Source organism: Chiloscyllium plagiosum, unplaced genomic scaffold (genome assembly GCF_037043375.1).
Source record: "Chiloscyllium plagiosum isolate Xiang-an unplaced genomic scaffold, Cpla_swu_hap1 HiC_scaffold_16, whole genome shotgun sequence".
NCBI classification, from domain to species: domain Eukaryota; kingdom Metazoa; phylum Chordata; class Chondrichthyes; order Orectolobiformes; family Hemiscylliidae; genus Chiloscyllium; species Chiloscyllium plagiosum.
The window spans coordinates 39305277-39331032 of record NW_028270154.1 but is presented as its reverse complement, the minus strand read 5'-3'; the positions used below and the strand labels follow the sequence as shown (position 1 = coordinate 39331032).

Below are 25756 nucleotides of genomic sequence, written 5' to 3'. Positions count from 1 at the left end.
CTCTCTCTTTCTCGATATCTCTCTCTCTCTCTCGATATCTCTCTCTCCCTCTCGATCTCTCTCTCTCTCTCTCTCTCTCTCTCTCTCTCTCCTCTCTCTCTCTCTCTCTCGATATCTCTCTCTCTCGATCTCTCTCTCTCGATCTCTCTCTCTCTCTCTCTCGATATCTCTCTCGATATCTCTCTCGATATCTCTCTCTCTCTCTCTCTCTCTTCTCTCTCTCTCTCTCTCTTCTCTCTCTCTCTCTCTCTCTCTCTCGATATCTCTCTCTCTCTCTCGATATCCTCTCTCTCTCTCTCGTCATATCTCTCTCTCTCTCTCGATATCTCTCTCTCTCTCTCGATATCTCTCTCTCTCTCGATCTCTCTCTCTCTCATCTCTCTCTCTCGATATCTCGATCTCTCTCTCGATCTCTCTCTCTCTCGATCTCTCTCTCTCTCGATCTCTCTCTCTCTCGATCTCTCTCTCTCTCGATCTCTCTCTCTCTCGATCTCTCTCTCTCGATATCTCTCTCTCGATATCTCTCTCTCGATATCTCTCTCTCGATATCTCTCTCTCGATATCTCTCTCTCGATATCTCTCTCTCGATATCTCTCTCTCGATATCTCTCTCTCGATATCTCTCTCGATATCTCTCTCTCTCTCTCTCTCGATATCTCTCTCTCGATATATCTCTCTCTCTCTCGATCTCTCGATCTCTCGATCTCTCTCTCTCGATCTCTCGATCTCTCGATCTCTCTCTCTCGATCTCTCGATCTCTCTCTCTCGATCTCTCGATATCTCTCTCTCTCTCGATATCTCTCTCTCTCTCTCGATATCTCTCTCTCTCTCGATATCTCTCTCTCTCTCTCGATATCTCTCTCTCTCTCTCGATATCTCTCTCTCTCTCTCGATATCTCTCTCTCATGTTGAACATAGCAGCATTGACTGGAATGGAATGGGGCAACTGATTCAACTATTATTAGGGATTGTTTTCTCGACAGTAATTGTAATTCTGTTGCATTCAAGGTTATTAGGGTAAAGAACAAGGATGGGCCTAAAATTAGAGTTCTCAATTATGTGAAGTTTGCTTTTAATAGGATTTGGCCAGAATAAACTAGCAGCAGATACTTCGAGATAAATCTGTGTCAGAGCAGTGCATTATATTCAAGAAGGAAATAGGGAGAGTTCAGAGCTGTAAAATGTGTTGCTGGAAAAGCACAGCAGGTCAGGCAGCATCCAAGGAGCAGGAGATTCGATGTTTCGGGCATAAGCCCTTCTTCAGGAGAGTTCAGGTCAACATATTCCAACTGAGACAAAGGATAAGACCAACAAATCTTGTATATCCCTTGATATCTAGGGCTCACAAGATTGGATAAAGAAGAAAAGGGAGGCTTATGTCAGATACTGAGAGCTCACACAGAAGGAACCCTAGAGAACTACAGAATATGCAAGGGTGAATTGGGGGAGCAAAAAGGGAGCAAGAAAGAATAACAGGTGAAAAAAAGGAAATTATTTTACAAGTACATTAAGGATCAAAGAATAGCCAAGTGAAGAGTAGGGCCCATGAAGAACAGTGATAATTCATGTATGGAGCCAGAGGACTAATTAGAAATATAAATGAATACTTTGTGTTGGTATTAATGAGAGGGATGTTGTTGGTACAGAAATCTGAGAGAAGGGCTGAGATATATTTGAAATTAGCATAAACAGAGAGGAGGTTTGAGTAGTCTGGCAGGCTTAAAGGTAGACAAATCTCCAGGCCAGAAGAAATGTATGCATGCCATTACGAGTGTCAAGAAATAAGAACACTGGCAATAATTTTCAATTCCTCTCTGGCGAGAGGAAAGGTGCCAGAGGATTGGAGGACAGTCAATGCGGTGCTGCTATTCAAAAAGGGAGTAAGGGATAAACCCGGGAAACTACAGATCAGTCTAACTTCTGTGGCAGGGAAAGTTTTGGATGCAATTCTGACTGACCGAATTAATCTGTACTTGGAGTAGCAGGAACTAAACGAGAATGGTTGGTTTTGTTAAGGGGAGGTCGTGTCTGACCAACTTGATTGAATTTGTTGAAGAGGTAAGCAAGTGCTAGATGAGGGCAGTGCATCTGATGTAGTCTACTTGGACTTCAGCAAGGCTTTTGACAAGGTCTCACATGGGAGACTGATATCAAAGGTAAGAACCTTGGGAATCCAAAGGAATTTTGCAAGCTGGATCTAGAATTGGCTCAGTGGCAGGAAGCAGAAGATGATGATAAGGAGTGTTTTTGTTACTGGAAACCTGTGTCCAGTGGGAATCTGCAGGGATTGGTATTTAGGACCCTTGTTATTAGTAGTATACATAAATGATTTAGACTTGAATTTAGGAGGGTTGATCAATACATTTACTGATTATACAAAAATTGGTGGGGTGGTAAATAGTGAGAAAGTTAGCCTTAGGCGACTGGATGATAAACAGGCAGCGACTAGTGAGGCACTGCAGGTACTACGACCTCAGCTCATTATAAAATATGTTAATGATTTAGATGAGGGAACTAAGTGCAATACATCAAAATTTGCACAGGACACACAGCATGGTTGGAAGAGTTAACTCTGAGCAGGATGCAGAGATGTAGTGTGATTTGGACAGGCTGAGTTAGAGGGCAAATACATGGTAGATGCTGTATCATATGGGTAAATGTGAGGATATCCACTTTGTTAGCAAAAATATGAATATCTATAAATTGAGAGACCTGGGTGTTCTCGTGTACCAGTCACTGAAAGTAAGCGCAGAGGACTACAAAGAAAGCAAATGGAATGTTGGCCCTTGTAATGAAAGGATTTGAGTATAGAAACAATGATATCTTGCTACAATGGACTATTGTTATCACTAGTCTATTAACCAAGAGACCCAGCTAATTTCCTGGCGACCTGTGTTCAAATCCAGCCATGGCAGAGGGTGGAATTTGAATTCAATAAAATCTGGAATTTAGAGTCGATAATGACTATAAAACTGTTACTGATTGTCAGAAAGCCCATCTAGTTTATTAATGTCCTTCAGAGAAGGAAATCTGTCATCCTTACCTGATCCAGCCTGCATGTGAATCCAGATCCACAGCAACGTAGTTGACTCTCAACTGCCCGATGGGCAATAAATACTGGCCAGGCCAGCAATGTCCACCTCCAGTGAATGAACACCAGATAAAATTCTACAGCATAATAGTGAGGCCACACCTGGAATATTGTGTACAGTTTTGGTCTCCTTATCTGAGGAAGAATGTTCTTGGTGTTGAAGGAACGCAAGAAAGATTTATTAAGTTGATTCCTGGGATGGCAAGGCTGACGTATGGAGAGAGATTGAATTTGTTAGTATTGTATTCACTGGAGCTTAGAAGAATTAGAGGCGGTATCATAGAAGCCTAAAAACGTCTAACGGGACTAAGGATAATCCAAAGAGATTTCTACAAGTACATTAAGAGCAAGAGAGCAACTAGAGAGAGAGTAGGGCCCCTTAAAGATCAAAGAGGTAATCTGTGTTAAACCTCAGAAGATGAGAAACCTATTAAATGAATATTTTGCATCAATTTTTACTGTGGAGAAAGAAATGAGGCTCGAGAACTCCAGGAAATAAATATTATTATTGTGAAAACAGTTCACATTACAGAAGAGGAAGTGCTGGAGGTCTTAGTAAATATAAAGGTAGGTAAATCTTCAGAACTGGATCAAATACATCCCAGGACTTTGTGGGAGGTTAGGGAGGAAATTGCAGGGCTCCTTTCAGAAATATTTGTATCATGTATAAATATGGTGAGTAACAAATGACTGGAGAGTGGCAAATGTTGTGCCTTTGTTTAACAAGGGATGTAAAGAGAAGCCTGGGTACTATTGACCTGTGAGTCTGACTTCAGTTGTGGGTAAGTTATTGGAAGTGATTACGAAAATAGAATTATGTGCATATGGAGAGGCAAGGCATGATTAGGAATAGTCTACATGGTTTTGTGTGTGGGAAACAGTGTCTCTCAAACTTGTTTGAGTTTTTTGAGGAAATAACCAAGAAGATTGATGAGGGCAGAGCTGGTAATCATTATTTATTTGGACTTTAGTAAAGCCTTTGACAAGGTTCCCCATGGTAGAAGTTAGATTACATGGGTTTCAGGCTGAGCTTGCCAATTGGATGCAAAATTAGCTGAGCGACAGGAGACAGAGTTTGAAAATGGAGAGTTGTTTTTCGAACTGGAGACCTTGACCAGCAGTGTTTCACAGGGCTTGGTGCTGGGTCTACTTTTTGCTTGTCATTTATATGAATGATTTAGATGAGAATATAGAAGTATTGTTAGTAAGTTTGCGGATTACACCAAAATTGGTGGTATAGTGAACGGTGAAGAAGGTTATCAAAAATTACAAAGAGATTTTCATCAATTGGGTCAATGGCTGAAGAGTGCCAAATGGAGTTTAATTTGGATAAATGCAAAATATTACGTTTTGGTAAAACAAACAAAAACTAGACTTACACAATTAAAAGTAGGGCCTTAGGCAGTGTTCAAAATCTATGGTGCTGGAAAAGCACAGCCAGTCAGGCAGCATCTGAGGAGCAGGAGAGTCGATGTTTTGAGCATTGGCTCTTCACGTTCCTGATGAAGAGCTTATGCTTGAAATATTAACTCTCCAACTCCTTGGATGTTGCCTGACCGGCTGTGCTTTTCCAGCACCACACGTTTTGACATTGATCTCCAGCATCTGCAATCCTCACTTTCTTCTTGGGCAGTGTTGTAGAACTAGACCTAGATATTCAGGTACATAATCTTTGAAGTTTGCATCACATAAGGTGATTAAGAAGGCATTTTTTATGCTTGCCTTCATTGCTCAGACTTTTAAATGTAGGATATTATGTTGAGGTTGTGCAGAATGTTGGTAAGGCCTCTTCTAGAGTATTGTATCCAGTTCTGGTCACCCTGTTATAGGAGAGGGTCCAGAAAAGATTTACCACGATGTTACCAACAATGGAGAGTTTGATTGATTGATATGGATAGGCTGGGATTTTTTCACTGGAGCATAGGAGGTTGAGAGGTGACCTTATAGAGGTTTATAAAATAATAATGGGTATAGATAAGGTGTCTTTTCCCTAAGGTGTGGGATTTCAAGATGAGGGCACATTTTTAAAGTGAAACAAAGATTTTATAAAGACATATAAGCAATTTTTTAACACAGAGTGATTTGTGTGTAGAATGAACTTTCAGAGGAAGCGGTGGATATGGCTACACATATGACATTTGAAAGACATTTCGATAAGTACATGAATAAGAAATGTTTGGAGGAATATGGGCCAAGTGTAGATAGGTGGGACTAGTTTAGTTTGGGATTAGGCTCGGCATGGGTTGTTTGGACTGAAGGGCCTGTTTCCATGCTGTTACTCTATGACAAGGATAGTTAGATATACAAAAGATGTGCCAGGTGGTGGATCCGGAAGGGTATCAAGGGTTATAAGGAGATGGCAGGAGAATGGGGCTGAGACACTTAACCATCATGATCGAATAATGGAACAAACTCAATGGGTCAAATGATTTGAGTGGATAGAGATGAACCAGTAGATGTGTTGTATTTAGACTTCTAAAAACAGTGGCATAGTGGTTCAGTGGTTGGCATTGCTGCCTCACACCGCCAGGGACCCAAGTGTTTGACAAGGTTAAGTCTTAAGTTAAGAGCCCATCATTTTGGAGGTAATATATTGACATGGATAGACAATTGGCTTACAGGTAGGAAACAACAAATGAGGAAAAGGGATTCTTTACTGGTTAGCGACTTGTAATCAGTGGGGTTTGACAGGGATCAGTGCTTGAACTGCAGTTGTTTTAAATATATATTAATAACTTAGCAAATGTGTTGCAGCCAAATTTGCAGATGACACAATAGGTGGAAAGGCAGATTGTGAGAGGAATATAAGCAGTTTAGAGATCTATTGATAAATTAACTAAGTGGGGAAAAGTTGTCAATTAGGAATTTAATGTGGGAAAATGTGAAGTTTCATTTTGAAAGGGAGAACAAAGAAACAATATTATTTAAAGAAAAATGCAGAAAGCTGCAACTCAGTCTTGGAGAGTACTTGTGCATGAAACACAGAAAGCAAGCATACATGTGCAGCAAATAATCAGGAAAGCTAATTGAATTATAGAATTTCTACAGTGTGGAAGCAGGCCATTCAGTCCACACCAACTCTTCAAAAAGCATCCAACCAAGACGCTCCCACCACCTCCCATCCCTGTAATTCTCTATTTCCCATGGCCAATCCACCCAGCTTGCACATCTCCAGTCACTATGGGCAGTTTTGCATTGCCAATTCACCTAAACTGCATATCTTTGGATTGTGGGAGGAAACTGGAGCAGCAGAAGAAACCCAAGCAGACACAGGTGTGCAAACTCCACTCACTCACCTGAAGGTGGAATTGAACTTGAGGCCCTGGCGCTGTGAGGCAACAGTGTTAACCACTGTGCCACAGGAATGTTGACCCTTATTTCAAAAGGGTTGGTGTGAAGAGTAGAGAAGTATTTTTACAACTGAACAAGGTGCTGGAGTATTGTGAGCAGTTTTGGTCCCCTTATTGAAGGAAAGATCTAATTTCATTGGAGGCAGTTAAGAGAAGGATCACTCAGGTGACCCCTGGTATGGAGCGATCACCTTTATAAGCAAAAGCTAAACAAGTGGGAATCTATTTGCTGGAATTTTGAAGAATTAGGGATGATCTTATTGAAAAATAGAGAGTGCTTAAAGGGCCTAGCAGGATAAATAATGAGAGGATATCTCCCCTTGTAGGAGATTTAGGATTGAGGGCATTGTCTCAAGACAATTAAAGATTGAGATGAGGAGGAACTTTTGAGGGTTGAATGCCTTTGGATCTCCTCGCCACAGAAAGCTGTGGGGGCAGAATCTTTATATATATTTAGAGCTGAGATAGATGTTTGATCGTTAGGGGAATCCAGTGGTATGGAGATATGGCAGGAAAGTAGATGCAAGGAATTTTGAATCAGCTATGATCTTACTGAATGGCAGAGCAGGCTTGAAGGGTCAAAAAGCCTACTCTTATTCTTTTCTCTTACAGCCTTGTAGAAAGTGGTTGAGGTCAAAACGTGTTTTGAAGAACGGGGTAGATATAGCTTTGGTTGCTAAAGACCTCAAGGGTTTAGGGGGAGAATGGAAGTAGCTTGATCAATCATTATCATACTGAGTGGCAGAGCAGGCTCGATGAGTTTAATGGCTTACTCATACTACTGTCTGTGTTTCTGAAATATAGATGGCAATCAGTGGCAAATAGAATTCTGTCTAAATGTGAGGTAATGCACTTGGGCAGGGCAAACAAAACAAGGGAAGACATGATGAACAGTTGGATCCTAAGGATCAGAGAGACCTTGATGTGCATGTCATCCAGTCCTTAATGTCACAGAATAGGTAGATAAAGTGGTTTAAAAAGGCATTTGGAATATTGAGCAGGGAGGTTATGCTGGAATTGTATAAAAAGTTGGTTAGCCCAATAGATTATTATGTGTAGTTTTGGAATCCCTATGTTGGAAGGATGTGATTGCGCTGGAAAGGGTGCAGAGAAAATTCACCAGGATGTTGGAGAGATTTGGTTATGAAGAGAGGTTGCCCAGATTGAGATTTTTTTTCCTTTGATCAGAGGAGACTGAGAGTGAGGGGGATAAGTGATTAAGATGTATGAAACTGAAGGGCGTAGATAGGGTAGACAGGAAGAAACCTTTCTTCTTGGCAGAACGATCAATAATCAGAGAACTTAGATTTCAGTTAAAGGCCAGGAAATTTCAAGGGGCTGTGAGAAAGCGTTTTTTTGAGCCAGAGGATAGTGGGAATTTGGAACTCACTGTCTGTAATGAAGTCTTCGTAATACTTAAAATATGAAGTGCTGAAAAATGGGATTAGAATCATTTAGATGGAGGTTTTTGACCAGCCCAGATTTGATGGGTCATGCTGAAGAGTTCTAAAATCTATGATTCCATCTGAGTTTGACTAAGCTCCCCCATGCTACCATCCCCACTCCCCCACTCTGACTATGCTTATCTGCATGCCAACAGCGAAGTTGTGCAGGGCTGACTGAATATCTTCATCTGTACTATGAATAAAGATGAAAAGCAGTGAAATTTGCAGTGCAAAAACTTACATTTAAACCATACCAATAACATCCTTCGGTACTTCACCGGAACATTATCAAGCAAGACTTGATACCAAAGCATTATGTTAGGATAGATATCAGTAATCTTGAAGATAAATTTTAAGGAACCCCTTGGAGAATACAAAACTAAAATAACTGAAAAGGTTTAGGGATGAAATTTCAAAGTTGAGTGAAGGATATTGGAGATATCGAAAGAGGTCAGAATTGGAGGAATTCTGATTTCTCTGAGGCTACGGAGAGAGGAATGTTAGTCCACTGGATCACTTGAGCGATTTGAACATTAGAAAACTTTTAATTCACGGCGTTGTTAGTACTTGGAGACATTGTAGTTCAGCAAGCAGAGGAGTGTTATGGATCAGGCCAGAACCCTTCAAACCATTTCAGAGAAGAAGCCCAGACCCTAACTTTGCTATTGTTTTCAGCATATGTAAAGTGGATATTCCAGGAGTGATGCAACTGGTCAAACCATTGCGTTTTAAACAAAACATAATTAATTTACAAGATTACTGAATGAAACACAAAGAAAACAGAACAGAATTTAGAATAACTTGACCTATCTGAAAACCCAATAGATTGTCCCAACTTAATGATGCTGTTCCAAATACCTGCAACAATCCTCATAACCACCCCATGGCAAAAAAGGAGAAATCAAACACAGAAGAGATATCAGAGAGAAATGGCAGTGAGATTCAACATGAAACACCTTCCATGTAGGTGTTTCTTGGACCAGCAGTCTCAAAACAACTGACTGCTTTCAGAGGACAGCCAGACTGTTAAAAACCAAACCCAAGAAAGCTGAGCTGTGACAACTGGCCACTCCCCTTTCATTCTACAAGTGTATTTTTTTAAACCTTTTTCACTGAGGCAGTATCTGTTAGCTATAATCAGATTGGCCCTAAAACTGTTGTAACCTAGACTTTTTGGATTTGCTGCTTTTACGACCTCTCTGGGGGGAAAAAGAGCCAAGGACGACATAACCATGTTAAAGGAGCAGCATCGTCACAGGAGTGATGGGTACCCATGCTCCACAAGACTAGCCATTAATAATTAAGCTCCTTTTACATGAATGCAATAAGTGCACAATCTCTTTAGTACAGCATTCTATTGCAGGTTTATTGGAAATCAAAATGTTGTAACTAGCAAATTTTCATTGGTCATCAGTTGCAGACATGGCTGTGTTGACACTTTCTCTGCTGTACACTAATTTTAGTTGCAAACACTTTTTTTTTATATGCCTTACAGATAAGTGTATATTTATTTCCTTAGAAATAAATACTTCCTTTCCTTATTTTCAAATTTTACCAAGGTTAAGTATTTAATAATTAAAAGACAATCTGTGTGCTTCATCTTAATTTTCCTGCCAACAAATGCAACTTATGTGTGCACCATGTGAAAAAAATAGAAGCTTACATTTATAAAAATATCTTTCATGACTATCAGATCTTTCAAAGTGCTTTGTAGGCAATGATATCCTTCTGAGGTGACTTCACTGTAATGCATGAAATAATGGAACCGTTTTTCAAACAGCAAGTTCTCGCAAACTTCAATGTTATAATGACATGGCAATCTTTTTTATGATGTTGGCTGAGAGAGAAGTATTGCCCTGGACCCAGGATTAAGTGATACTGTGGAGTTAATTAAGATCACACGCCAAGGGACATTGTCTCCTCCTTGTTTTTAACGTTCATTAATATAAGCTGCAGTTAGTTATATTTGAGTTTCCAGTTAGCCAATAATACCACATTGAATTCCATTTGCCAAAGATTTGCAAAATTCTCTGAATCTGTTTATGTTCCTTTATCACTTTGTTATCATCTGATTAACTCTATGTACCTGTTAATGTCGCAAATAAATGTGGATAAACAATTCTGTTTCTCCATTCTAGATCATTCATATTTATGAAAGAAAAGTATAGATCCCAGGGGAATCTCATTTCTCGCACACTTGGTTTCCTATATCCTGAACCAATTACAAGAATTTCTTCTATCTTCTTTCAATTTGCAAATTTTTTTATTATATCATACACCTTCAGGAGGTCCATGTAGGCAGTATCTATGTTGCTTTCTTAACTATAGTGATAAAAATTAACTCAAAATTTTAAACTAGATTAGGGTTACCTGCTTTACCACTGTTAAAATCCACAGACAATCAGTTCACACTTGCCCAATTGCTGTGTCACTGTCATTTATAATGAAGTTAAAAATCTCAAGTCCAACCGGTTTATTTGGAAGGACTAGCTTTCGGGGCAGTGCTCCTTCATTAGGTAGCTGTGGAGCAGGATCATGAGAGACAGAATTTATAGCAAATGATTATAGTATCATGCAACTGGAACAATATATTGTTCACTCTATTGATTCAGTTGCATGACACTGAGGTCTTTTGCTGTAAATTGTGTCTTATGATCCTGCTCAACAGCTGCCTGATGAAGGAGCAGTGCTCCAAATGTTAGTACTTCCAAATAACCTTGTGTGATTTTTAACTTTGTCCACCCAGTCCAACACCAGCATCTCCACATCATTTATGAAGTAGTCATGGAAGTCCTTTCCAATTGATAAATCGCAGGTCTGTCATCATCTGGTTTCTCTCATCCCCCTTCTTGAATGATGGGGTGATTTCACATTTGGAATAAAGTGCTTAACCTAAAAAATGAATCTGCTTTGAGGTTGGTAACTGCAGTTCTGTTGATTTCTGTACTGTATTGAGTTCTGATGTTGACTTTGGTTTCTAGAAATGTTTTGCTTTGACTTACAGGCAGACAGTCAGGTTGATGTCGTCCGACAGCACTTCTACGAAGTGTCACTGGAATATGTATTCAGAGTGCATGAAGTGCAAGAACGAAAGATGTTTGAGTTTGTGGAACCAGTAGGTGAACAGTTTAAATTACACTGGCTTATAGTACTGACTCTCTGCGGGTTTAAGATATCTCTTAAGTGTCTGTCTTCGAGGTCCCTGGTGTTTGACAATTCCAAAGCCACAGAGTTTATGTTCCTACAAGTTACTTGATTCAAATGAATATTCCAAATTTGAAGGTCAGTTTACCACCAGTTTTCAATTTGCATTGTTATATCTTGTTGATTCACATGTCTGTGTTTCCTCTGCGATTATGTTCGTATTTTTGTTATCGCATCTTCCTGATTTTGAGATTCCTATCTCGAAATTTTACATATATGTGCATCTAACCTTTGACAGCCTGTTGTCCTGTTCAGTCTCTCAGATTACATGGATTACTTTCCATTTAAAATTGTAATAATGTTTATTGCTGTTTTAATGAGCCAATAAATTAAGGGTATGCTGTTAAATATTGCATTAACTGGCTACTGTGATTTCTTGAATCTGCTGACTAGCAGCCAAGTGAAAAATGTATTGAATTCAGTATGACATTTGATGAAGACAAAAATTCATGGTTAATGATTGCCTTATTTGATTTTTTTATACAGTTGCTTGCATTCTTGCAAGGACTCTTCACATTTTATCATCATGGCTATGAACTGGCAAAAGACTTTGGACATTTTAAAACTCCACTTCAGATCAGCATTCAGAATGTAAGTAAAGAAGTGAATTTCTCCCATCCACACATATTAGGAGAAATTCCAGCAACAAATTTTTACCTATAATCTCTGTAATTAGTTTAATGTTTCACTCATTCTTTGCACATTCATGCCACAAATTCAAGTTGAAAAGTAGCCATCAAAACAAACGAAAGTTAAAGAAGGACATTGTTTGTTTTAAATCTTCAGATGCTGTCGTTCAGGTTACTGCTGACAAAGAAAAGGAATCAGCACTCTTAATTTTTGGGGGGTTTGTGACTGGACGACTTCTTGTTAGGAGATACTAGAAATATATACAAAAAAAAAGCTGTGCATTAGGTTTTCTGTGCAGTGGACAGGACATGGACGTCACCCCCACCCCTTGAAGCTATGTAGCAGAATGACCCTACATAGCTTAATTAGTTTCCCGTCTTACATTATTGAAAATCTAGCTAGATTTTATTAAAGTGTTCTTGTGTTTTACAATCTCCTGTCATCATTGACTTGTTCGAAGTTGATTTATTTTTATCATCTAAAATGCATTCTTTAAATTCCATACAATGCAAATTCATTTAGATTGCACAACCCATTAGTAAATCTATCTAAGGAAGGAAGTAATTCTATCCAGAAATAATCACTTTTTCCCGAAGGTCTAGAACTTTGCTGTCCCTTCAGTCTATTTGATATTTCATAGTCAAAGGAATTGGAAGTTCCAATTAAGCATTTAAATTTAGTAAAGGTGAAATTAGATGACCAGTTTCTTTCTGGCATATTAAGCCTAATGTGGAAAGTGATACACTATTGTCATATATATTAATAATACTGATAGAATGTAAAATTCTATTCCTGATCACATTGCTAAGGTCAGGTCAGGTCAGATCAAATTTGAAGGAAAGCTCATGCACAGCAATAAATTATGATTGTAACTGTTTGAGTTGTCTTTCTTTTGTATCATCTTGGAAAAGGCATATGAATGAGGAGTGTACAGTTCACTCCAGTCAGTGTCTGAAGTATCTGGGCTTTATATTGGTTTAACTGAATCAACTTAATTCTTGGATCCATCTAAGAAGGCTTTCCAATCCTGTAAACTGCCCATAGTGCTCAACAGTGTTGTTGACAAACATGTGGATTGTGCTGTTTTTAACAGAATGACCACTGGACTGCAGAAGCCAATGATCTAATGATTACTTGAAAATACAGTGGCCTACTGTACAGCAATCTAATCACTTGGAAATACTTCAATACGACAATAATGCATCTCTCATTTATAAACTTAGATTACAATTAACTGCAGTCTTTCTATTGTCTCAAAACAAAAAGGTTAAACTTAAACTTCCCTTGTGATATACTTAATAGCTCTAAGTAGCCATTATAACTTTGCAAGTTTTTTCAACCAAGCTTATGTAAAATATATGGAGTGAAATGTTGCGATGCTGGAAAATCTGAAATAAAAGCAGGACACGTTCCAAAATACTGAGCAGGCCAGGCAACATATGTGGAGAGAGAAGCAGAGTTAAAGTTTTGGATTGATGATCATTCGTCATAATACCCTTTAAAATAATGGTTACAATGTTTCCATACACCATCTTCAGAATGCAATTTTCAATTTAGACATACCTTACTTTTGCCTCATTTCCATGAAACTCAGCTATAGCTTTCTTCAATATTCATGTTAGTTGGTGCTGGAATTTCAATCAGTGATGGGGAATAAGTTATGAATGTTGAAAATATAAAAATATAACCATTGGTCTTGATTTTTTGAAGCCATATGCAAAGTAGAAGTGCTACAGTTTAGTCTAACTGATGTCCAGACTAGTTAGTGCTCGAGCATTAGTCTATTCTAATGACTCTTGTATCTGCAATGAGTAAAATTTGAATTTGATTCCCTCATGAAATAAGAATTATGTTTCTTTTCAAAATTTATTTAGATTTATGACGTGTACATTTTGTATAACCATCAGATTTCATGCTTGTTGTAATAAATTTGTGTCTATGCTTCAAAAATCAAAGTTGTTTCATCTTGTTTTCTGTATCAAACAATCATTGGACAAACGTCCAATTTTAATGAGTTTCACCCAGGTCCTTATTATATTCCAGCGAGTTACAATCTAGTTATAAAAAGCAATTTGACTTTGGGGTCTTGGGAAGAGTGTAACATCGTTGACTGGTTTTAGCCCTTCAGGTGGGGTACAAATTGGATTCTGTGGGCCAAACCTTAATGTCTTGGAATCTGGCTCCCTCCAGCAAAAGTTCAGTGCATTGATCAAAGAATACACCTGATCCTATTAGCTTGGTGTAAGGGATGATGACTGCAAAATATCAAAGTTCCACAGCTGGAGTTCCTCGAGCATTGGGTCTCTGGTACTGTTGATGCTGGACACTCCTTTGCCTGCCCTTTCTAGTTAGGTACACCAAAGCCAATACTATTGCTGAGTTTGGCTGGTCAAGCATCTTGTATTGAAAGAAGGATATGTGAGCAAATAATGAGTGCAATTTCAGTGGTTTGGTATGTTAATGAATATTCATTGCTTGCTGGTGAATAACTGGGAAGATAACTTGCATGAACCTTCCTGAAAACTTAATACCAAAACTTTAACCTGACTTCAAGAATCTGAAGATTGTCCTCCCATCCAATTAAGTCACGTTCCCAACTTTCTAAGTGCTCTGGGTGGACAGGAAAGATCTGCCCTATGTGGTTCTTTTCACTAATTTTGCTTCCAAAATGTATTGCTTCACAGTCTCTAAATCGGACTGCATCTGCCACTTTTGATTTCCCTGTTTGGAATGTCTGTATCCTTCAGTCGTCTTGTGTGTAAGCTGTGGGTCAGTTGGTAACACTCTTCCCCTTATTATGGTTTCATGTCCCATTGCAAGACCTAAAACTCAGATGCACTCTCAGATGCACTGTCTTCTGGATGAGATGTTAAACTGATGATCAACTTAAGGATCCAGCCTCAACAGCTCTCTATTGTAAAGAATTCCACAGATTCACCACCTACTGAGAGAAAAAAAAGATCCTTCTCATCTCTATCTTAAATGTTTGGCTCCTTAGTTTATGATTATGCCCTCCAGCTCTATACTGCCCTATGAAGGGAAATGACCTCTCTGCATGTCCCCTGCCAAGCCCCCTAAGAATTTTGCATGTTTCAATAAGGTTTCCACTTATTCTCTTCAAATCCAATGAGTACAAGCCCAACCGATGTAACCCCTCTCCCTAAGAAAATTACATCCGCACCCCAGTTTAACCCAGTGAACTTCCTCTGGAATGCCAGTATATCTTTCTTTGGATAAGGGGACCAAAATTGTCCACAGTATGCCAAATGTTGTCTGACGATTACTGACCAGACCTCCCAATTTTACACTCACTTCCCTTTGAAATAAAGGCCTACCTTCCATTTGACTTACTATTATCTGCTGAACATGGATGCTAGCTTTTTTTGATTCATGCATGAGGACACTTGAATCCCTCTCTGCTGCAGTTTTCTCAAACCTTTCCCTATTTAAATAATATTTAGCTTTCCTTAACCCTAACCTTACATTTCCCATGTTATATTCCATCTGCCAAGTTTTTTGCTCACTCACTTAACCTACCTATATCTCTGTCTGGAGTACTTGCCTTCTCACCTATTTCTTTCTGTCATCTGCAAGCAAGGCAGTGGTAATTTCACTTCCATCCTGCAAGTTATTAATATACATTGTAGATAATTGTGACCCAGCACTGATCTCTGTGGTATTCCACTAGTTACAAGTCCCATCCTGATGTTACCCCCTTATCCAAATCTCTGATTTCTATTAGTTAGCTAATCCTCTATACATGCAGCTATTACTACCAGATCTATGGGCTTTTGACTTTTTAAGTAACCTAATTTGTAGTACTTTATTAAATGCCTTTTGGAAAATCAAATATACTACATCTACTACTTCCCCTTTTACCTATGCTGCTTGATACCTCCTCAAAGAACTGGAAATTATTTATCAGGTATGATTTCCCCTTTATGAAGCCATTCCGACTCTGCTTGATTATATTAGGGTTTCCTAAATATTTTAATATTGCATCCTTTATAATAGACTCAAATGTTTTCCCAATGACAGATGTTAAGGTAACTGGCCTATGGTTAACTGTTTTTTTGTCTCCCTTTTTGAACAAGGCTGTTTTCTTGGCAGTTTTCCAATACTCTGGAATTTTTTCCAGAATCTAAGGATTCTTGGAAGATTATTTCCCGTCCATTCACTATCTCTCTAGCTACTTCCATGAAAATCCTTGGATGCAACCTGTCAGGTCTAGGGGACTAAATTACTTTTAATTAGTCATCCTAAATGTTTTCTCCAGTGAAATTTATTGAGTTTATTTTATTTCCACGTTTAGCCCCTTGATTATTTTATATTTTGTAATACTGTTATTATCCTCTACCATGAAGACTGATATCAAGTATGTATTCAACTCCCTACCATTTCCTGTGTCTCCATTTTTTTCCCCATCATCAATCAGTAAGCGGCCTATATTCACCATTGCCTCTGTCTTTACATATTTAAAGAAGCTGTTATTACTTTTGTTACTTGCTAGTTTGCCCTCATTGTTTGTTTTCTTTTTTTTTTTGTCATCTTTAGTTGGCTTTTATAACGTGCCTTAAGTCTAATTTACCACTAATCTTTATGTTGTATGATCAAAATTGGTTTATATCTTTCCTAGAATCCTGCTCCCTCATTTCAATATGTATGTGCTGTGAGTCAGAAACTTTGTTTAAAATGTCTACCATTCTTCCTCAACTATATTTTCTATGAAAGTTATTTCCCAGTATACCCCAGCCATCTCTTCCCTCATTCCCTTGTCTTTGCCCTTGTTTAGGTTTAGCAAAATTATTTCCAAGCCAAGTTTCTCCCTGTCAAACTGAATGCTACATTTTACCATTATATGGTTACTATCCCCTCTAGGATCTTTTATTTCTGAGATCATTTATTAAATATGCCTCATTATACATTATCAGGTCCAAAATAGCCCAATTCTTGGTTGGACCCACAATATATTGTATTAGGAAACTGTCCTGTACACACACTTATGAATTCTTCCTCGTAGCTAGCCCTGCCAGTTTGAGTTTCCCCATCTCTGAGGATTACACTCGCCCATGATTAATGTACTTTCTTTGTGATTTGTCCTCATTATCTTCTGGTTTATTCTGTGTTCTACTGATAGGAGCCTTAAAGACTCCTCATCCACTACTGTCTTTCACTTGTTATTTTTCACCTCTAGTATAGGTATTCAGTGTCATCTGATCCAAGATCATTTACTAATGTACTGATTCTATTTCATACTGACAAGGCCACCCTATCACCAGCCCTCCTGTTTTTTTCCTGAAGGTCACATACCTTTGAAGATTCAGTTCCCAGCTTTGTTCTCCTGTTACCATGCCTCTGTAAGGTTGTACCTATAAACCTTATTTGTGCTTCTAATTAATTTATTTTCTTCCAAATGCTAAGCACATTCAAATAAAAAGCCATTAATCCTGCCTTATTATACTTCGTTGCTTTTGCCTTCTTTTTGTATGCTTGCATACTCTGTCCCTCCTTGTCCCACTTTGGATGTGATTGTTGAAATAGGTGCTCTGCAATACCACCATATGCTTTTTATTTGCAAGCTTATATTTCCCTCGGAACATTTTGTCCCAGGACTGATGCCAGTTCTCCATGAAATGAAATACATTCCTCCAACCCCAATCAATTTATTGCTTCAACATCAGCTATTTCAACACAGTTTGTAGTGACCAGTAATTTCTGATGAGCATGGTTTTTTTATCATCTGAATTAAATCAATTATCGTTGTCCTGCTTACTCAATGTTCTTTGTTTTAACCAATGCTGTAATTTCTGAGTTTTCTTCTTTGGTTCTGCTGTTCTGTTTAATTTGGTATTATCTTGACTAATTTGCTGTAAATTTGATTCCAAATCATTGATGTAAATTAGAAGCAGCAATGGTCCCGATGCTGATCCCTAATGGCCGACTGAATGTCCCATTCTCACTTCTGCATGACTTCTCGAACAAGTGGCTGTTGTGCTCTACCATGAAGCTAATTACTTACTCATTTCCAGGTTTCAACTTGAATTTCAAAAGCTTTGAGCTCAATTAATTGCATTACAAGTAAGATGTACATAGAGCATATAAACAGGCTCTTCAGCCCACCATGTCTGTGCCAACCAACAAACACCAAACTATACTAATTCCATTGATCTGCACTTGGTCCATTGACCACTAAGCCCCAGCATTTTTAAGTACTCATCCAATGTTGCATGAGTATCTGCTTCCATCTCCTTCTCAGGCAACTTGTTCCGCAGATATGCCACTGTCTGGATGAAAAACATTTTTCTCCCATCTCCTGTAAACCACTTGCTCCTGATGTTAAATTATGTCCTAGAGTCTAAGACATGTGGAAAAGATTCTCACAATCTACTTTGTTTATACCTCTCATAATTCTGCATGCATCAATCAGCTCCCCCCTCAGCCTCCTCTGCACCCTCTCCAGTGCGTCCTTCTGATACTATGGCAACTAGAATACACAAATTATTCCATATTTTATGAAGCTGTATCAAGACATCCTGCTCCTATACTATGCCCCATATGCCGCCTTCACCATTCTGTCTACCTGTGCTGACATCTCCGGGGATCCATTAACTTGTACACCAGGTCCCTTTGTTTCTCAGTACTCCCTAGGCATCTACCATTCATTGTGTATATCTTCTCTTATTAACCCTCTCAAAAGGCATCACCTCAGTTAGCAGGATTAAATTCCATCTGTTATTGCTCTGCCCAATTTTAGCTGATCAATATCAGCCTGTAGTCTGAGACCATTCTTCTCATTATCAGCAACACCCCCCCCCCCCCCCAATTCTTGTATCATCTGCAAACTTACTAATGAACGTTCTACATTCACATTCAAGTCATTAAACCAACATCACGTGTTCCAGTATTGATCCTTGTATTAGTAAGCCAAATTTGAATCCAGCTTTCCAACTTGCCTTGGATCCCATGTTCTCTTACATTTTGGACCATCCTTCCATGTGGGACCTTGCTAAAGGCTTTGGTGAAGTCCATGTAAACCAAATCAACTGCACATCCCTCAGCAATATAGTTAGTCACATTTTTAAAAAAACTCTATAAAATGAGTTGGACAGGATATCTCTAAAATATCCACCCTGATCAATACCTGCCTTTCCAATTTTTGATGAATCCTTTCATTCAGAATTTTTTCCAATAATCTCCTTATCATTGATGTCAGACTAACTGCTCGGTAATTACTTTGCCTATTCCTACTTGTTCCTTTGTTCAAAGGAACCACATTAGCTGTCCTCGATTCATCAGGCCCTTCGCCTATGGTGAGCAAAGTGTTCAAAATATCTACCAGGACCCCAGAAATCTCTTCTTTACCTCCCATAGCAGTCTGGGATAAATTTCATCAGAACATGAGGATTTAGTGCAGCTGTATCCATGCTAAATTGATGACAATCTCTTCCTTATTTATCTGAATGTGTTGTAGAACCGAACCATCCCAGTTGATGACCCTGGCTAATTCCATTGGCCCCATGCGCTTGTTGTCCCTTTGGTGTCTCAAAGGTTCCACTCTTTCATTCGTAATGCTCTTGCTCTTGGTATAAAAAGCCTTGAGGGTTTTCTTGATGCTGTCAGCCAAAGATGTTTAATGGCCCCTCTTTGTCCTCCTAATTTCCTTTTCAAGTACCTTCCTATATTTTCAAACATATAATATGTGGAAAATTGAAAACGGCTATAAATCTGAAAGTTAATTTTTGATTAGCTGAGGTGACACTTTTTGAATGTTGCTGAAGTTAACAATCAATACCTTACTTGAACCATGCATTTTTCAAATATAACATGCTACTGAATGGCAATCTGCAATGTTGGAAATGATGTTCGCCCTCAAAACAAATTGTATCCATTGTCAGTGTTGACACAACTTTTCATTTAAAAGCATATTGATGCTAATACATTTTATATTTTAAAGGAATCATTTTAGCATCTATTCTTGTATGCTACTGCTAAATAACCTCAAAGTGCTACCCCAAATTTGGGTGTTCTTTAACTGGAAAAATATTCTATATTGAATTATAATTCAAAATTCTCCAACCATATGCAACACCCATTTGGAAAGACTAAACATAAAAGTAGTTTTGGTGCTTTTACAGTTCAACAGATTAGAATACAAGAATTTTAGACCTCCATCAATAGATTTCACTCAAAGTTTTGATTATCAACTAACCTCGTTACAGACACGGGACCGTTTTGAGGGTACAAGGTCTGAAGTTGAATCATTAATGAAGAAAATGAAGGCGAACCCTCAGGAACATCAGAGCATCAGCCCATACACAATGGAGGGTTACCTCTTTGTGCAGAAAAAAAGTGAGTATTGTTACAAGACAGCGGCAAACCCTCTGTTAATTCAACCAAACCTCCAGAAAAGCTCACTTTGCCTCGTAATCTGTTAAAATATGAGGGACAGAGAACTCCAAAATCCCACTATTTAAAGAAAATAGTATCAATTTATTCTTTAACTCTAAAAGTGAACATGAAACAACAATTATTCACAGGTCAGTTCCCCTCGCCCAAATGCTTACTACCTGCCACCAACTCTCTAACAAAATGCTATTCCAATAAGACACTTATTAAAATTACATTAACTTACCATATATAGCAATGTATAGGTTGTTCTCTCATATAAGTTGACTTATTTTGACCAATAAATCTGGAATTTTTCATATACCTTGTGTGTAAGTAAACTCTAGTTTTGCAGGGGTCTCTTCCTGACCATATATGCAGCCTAAAAGGGCATGATTTGCACATTTTTGGTTCAAATGCAATACCTGCACCATCACATGTTACGTGCACCACTATATATTTGCGCGACACGATTTTCAAATCATTAAATTGAATATTGATAAATACATACTGTATGTATTTATTTATGTAATATTTACATACATATATTTGACCTGTGCATAAAAATATCAATGGTACGTCATGGCAGCCCTCGACCTTGTCTTCCCACTGTTGCCTCAGTTTCTTAGAAGTAGGTGTCACATACAGTTGTGCTCTGAACTTATTTGTAAAACTCTCCCCAATTCAATAATGGCCATAATTCTTTTTCTTCTTTTTCCTTTTGTTGTTTATTATTTTAGAGAGATCTGGCTCTTGTTTGTCCATTTTCTGACTCATGCCAAACATGAATTTCATGACCTCAAACAATAGCTTGTGTATAAGTCGACCCCTAATTTCAGCTTTAAAAAGTATTCAAAACTCGACCTATACACAAGTACATATGGTAATTTCAAAACCACACAGCAGCTGTCGTCTTCGGTGTCTGTCTGTCTGCCAGCTGAAGATCTCCCTGGGTCATCATCTTTCTCTTTACTGCGAATATGTTTCATATGAAAAGGTACCTTTGGTAGAGAGTGTTTCCTAATTTCTTGGATCTGTGTTGATGGCAGTTGCTCTGTCTGCAATTTTCAAAATGACTGCATTTTTATATGCCCAACATTGGATCGTCTCATTGGCTTGATGTTGGCAAAACAAATTCAAACTAGATTGGGTTTTAATATCATGGGGCGTAGAACAAAAGAAGAAAGAAAATTTTCAGCCCAGAAGCAAGTCCTTCAGCCCTCCAAGCCTGTGCCAATCCAAATTCACTGTCTAAACCTACCGCTCAATTCCTAAGCATCTGTATTCTTCTGCTCCCTACCTATGTGTGCATCTGTCCAGACATACCTTAAATGAATCCTCCGTGCCTGCCTCTACTACGCGTGTGACAACTTGTTCCAGGCACCTACTACCCTCTGTGTAAAGTACTTTCCACGTGTACTTTTCTCCTCCAACCTTGAACGCTTGGCCTCTCATTATTGAATCACACCCTGGGAAAAAGCTTATCTCTATACACCCTGTCTATACCCTTCATGATTCTGTAGACCTCAATCAGGTTCCCCCCCCCTCCCCTCACCCTTTTTCTAATGAAAATAATTCTAATCTACTCAACTTCTCTTCATAGCTAGCACCTTCCGTACCAGGCAACATCTTCATAAACCTTCTCTGCACCCTCTCCAAAGCATCTACATCCTTTTGGTAATGTGGGATAATTTAAAATGGTTAAATTTGAATTGTTGTCAAAACAGCAACCAACTCTGGTATCCATTTCACAGCCAAATGTTACATATTTTTAATTTTCCAGTATACTTTGAGACTGCCATCTAGTCATCTCACACAGGTACTTGTAAGCTCTTAGTTCAGAACAGCGTTCACTCTCTGTTAAAGGTACAGTACATGCCTTTAACTACTTTATGGTATAAGCACATCTTTTAATATGTAGATGCCACCAATGGTTTGGAAAATTCTTTAAATGTTTATCTGATATTGAGCAAGTTTACTTTTGAATACTTAAATAAAGAAAGAATCCTTTTCTAGGTCCTTTTGGATCCAGTTGGGTGAAGCACTACTGCACGTATCAAAAAGAAGCCAAGAAGGTTACAATGGTGCCATTTGACCAAAAAACTGGAGGAAAAATAGTATGTTTTACTTTGGTTTGACTGTAAAATTGACTTAAAAATTCAACTACAAATGAAAGGTGAAGCTGGGCTCTGACAGAATGGTCTTCAAATGATGATAAGATATACATATATCTGTATTTTAACAATAGAATTAAAGGACTTCTACTTCTGAGTAATTTTAGTAACATGTAGGTTGCAGGTGCTGATGTTAAATAAATGTACACATTTAGGGGAAGCTGTAGTTTTGCAGTAATACTTTGGGAGTAGTAATTTGCAGGCTAATTATCTGAGGATAATCCCATGGTGGTAAATGGTAAAATTTGAATTCAACAAAATAACCGGAATGAAAAGCTAACTTAATGCTACCATACGGTCACTTCTGATTACTGTACAAATCCATCTGGTTCACTAATACCATCCTTAACTTGCCTATAACTCCATATCGACGCCAGTGTGGTTGACTTTTAGCTGCCCCATATCCCAGAAAATAGTAATAAAAATGAGCATACTTCTCAGCTTGTTGTGTGTACATAGTTCCAAGTTTTTCATAGAGAACTATATTTTCTTAGAATGAATTCTCTTGTCAAGAGACACTTGAAAACAGACAGCAAAGGCAACAGCTGTGCAGGTGACTGCTGGGTCAGACAACAATTTCGGTTTCTTTCTCCATTTGAATCACTGCTCTTTGTCTGTCTTCCTGCTTTTTAAAGTGCTGTTGTTTTGATCTTTCTCCCCAAGTTCCAAAACAATGCAACAGCTTATAAAATAGTAATTACTGTGCCTAGAATTCAAGGAAATCAGCTCCAACACTGAAAATACCTCAAAAAAGCAGCAGGTCTTACAGCCTCAATTTTTCCTGTCCTCCATCTTGGATTACATGGTAGGTCATGTTGTGGCTGTAAAGGACATTGGTTAAATCACTGTTGAAATACTGCACGCAGTTCTGGTCTCTCTGTTCTTGGAAGGATGTTGTGAAACTTGAAAGGGTTTAGAAAAGATTTACAAGGATTAGATTAGATTAGATTACTTACAGTGTGGAAACAGGCCCTTCAGCCCAACAAGTCCACACCGCCCCGCCGAAGCGCAACCCACCCATACCCCTACATTTACCCCTTACCTAACGTTACGGGCAATTTAGCATGGCCAATTCACCTGACCTGCACATCTTTGGACTGTGGGAGGAAACCGGAGCACCCGGAGGAAACCCACGCAGACATGGGGAGAACGTGCAAACTCCACACAGTCTGTCGCCAGAGGCGGGAATTGAACCCGGGTCTCTGGCGCTGTGAGGTAGCAGTTGCTGACATACTTGGATCATATTAAGTAACCTCCTGACATTATTTGACTACAAGCAACCTTTCTGATCCTCCTTAATGATGGAGGGCAGCACAGTTTCTAGTCTTAGTACCAGAGTCTTAGATAGGATTTTGAAATTGACATTTAGGAGTCAGATGGGCCAATAAGAAGCACAGTCCTCTGGGGCCTTCCCTTTTTATAAGAGTAAAAGAAATGTTTGCCGCTCTTAAAGATGGTGGGAGGAGGCCACGGCTATGTGAATTATTAGACATACTAAGCGTTAGTCCTGACCGTATACTTATAAATTCCTTAAAACTCACTGGGCAATCGGTCAGGATCAGGTGCCTTTCCATTCTGAAGCTGCCTCACAGCCTCCTGCGCCTCTTGTTCTGATAATGGCGCATTAAGGAGAGACTGTTGCACAGGGATCATTTCTGGGAGGTCCAAATTCTTAAAGAAAGACTCCATCTGAACCAGCCCATCCTCACAACTTTCAGACTGGTATAGTTCGCAGTAAAATTTCTGAAATGCCGCATTAATCCTTTTAGAATTGTGAGTTAAATTTCCATTATCTTCCCTGATTGAGGTAATGGCTTGAAGAGCACACCTTTTCCTGGCAAGATACGCTAAGTACTTGCGCGGCTTATCCCCATGCTCAAACAGCCTTTGATTTGCAAATGTAACCTCCCCCTTAGCTGTCTGTGTGAGCATGGAGTTCAGCGTGAACCGAAGCACTGTGATACTCTGCAGTTTAGCCAACGAGAGCCTATCAAAGTATGCCTTTTTAGCTCCTTCTGACATGGCTCAAGCAAGCATTGCTGCTCATTCTTCTGCTGTTTCTTCCTGGCAGAATACAAAATTACTAACCCCTTAGCAGTTTCCCAGAGAATGGATGGGCTACTGACCGAGCCTGAATTAATGTCTAAAAAAGCCCTGAATTCAGTAGAAATAAATTCAGTAAACTTGCTATCCTTAAGGATAAAGGGATCCAGTTGACAATGCCTTGAACCTACCATAATATCCTTACTCTTGACCATAAGATACACTGGAACATGATCAGAAAAACTGATATTGCCAATTGTACATGACATCACTGAGCTCAAATGTACTGTGAGGGAGTCAAAAAGAGATCCATCCTGGCATGGCATTTATGTGGAGTTGAGAAAAACGTAAAATCCCTGCCAGTAGGGTGAACTTGCGTCCAAACACCTGCCAATCCTAGTTCAACACACAAATCCCTTAATTGCTTGGATCTCAAAGAAGATATTGGGTGGCCTTTGGGCAATCTGTCCACTGTAGGATCTATTACACAATTGAAATCCCCCCGCGATATAATGCTGAGATGTGAGCTTAACCAGTCTAGAAAGTGAGTCTATCAAGAACTGTAGGGGGTGGACTGGGGGACAATAAACATTTAAGATCCCATATTCTTCCCGTGTGTATCAAAGCTTTAAGGATTACAAATCTCCTGTGTGTGTCTTTAATACACTTTAAATGGGAGACTTTTCCTACCCAGAATGTCCCCCCACCCCCACTCCTAGTATTGAAAGATAAGAAATAAACCCTGTCATATCCATTCTGTTGCACTTTCAGTTGCTCTTCATCATAGAGGTGTATTTCTCGCAATAGGACACCTCGTCAGACTGAAAAGTACCTTCTTCCTCTTGACCGGCGAGTGACTCCCCTTAATGTTCCAAGTACACCACTTGAACACATTCTAAGCCATAACCTTCTCTCACACCATTTAGACTCCAGAGACTGAGAACTCGAACTATAAATCACTGAACTTCAGTACAAGAAAGTCCACAAAACACAAAAACTAACTAAACTAAAACAGCTCTAACCAACAAACCTATGAAACTTGCAAAAACTATGCACACCAAAAATGAAAAAACAAAAGCGCCAAAGGCACTGATTAGAGGAATTCAAAGGGGGCACCAACACATCCCAAAACCTACTAACCATCCCAACCACCCACTTAACTCCTACCATCTAGGGTCGCACCACACCCACAGGCAACCCAGTAGGAGAAAAAAACAGGATTAGTAATATACACAAGTAAGTTAAAAGTAAATAGGTCACCCATCCCTTGGTGTAACTTAGAAATTAAAGGTAAATCTTCTATCCATTCAAGCATAATTATATGCAACTTATTACCAACAAAAGAGACTCCGCTAAGTCCTCTCTAAAGGACAAAACCAAACAACTCTGTTGTCTGCCATTCATTAATCTGACTTAAGTCAGCGTGTCCACAAAG

General features: G+C 38.9%; 1 protein-coding gene across 9 annotated transcripts in view; it reads left to right on the top strand.

Moving 5' to 3' along the window:
- Positions 1-25756, top strand: part of LOC122556611 (rho GTPase-activating protein 26-like) — a 304349-nt gene that overhangs the window by 141618 nt on the left and 136975 nt on the right. For all 9 annotated transcript variants that reach the window (XM_087995295.1, XM_087995300.1, XM_087995299.1 and 6 more), the window contains exons 6-9: positions 10890-11000; positions 11576-11680; positions 19939-20068; positions 22121-22221. In XM_087995295.1, the coding sequence (XP_087851421.1) occupies positions 10890-11000; positions 11576-11680; positions 19939-20068; positions 22121-22221 (447 nt within the window). The remainder of the gene's footprint in view (positions 1-10889; positions 11001-11575; positions 11681-19938; positions 20069-22120; positions 22222-25756) is intronic.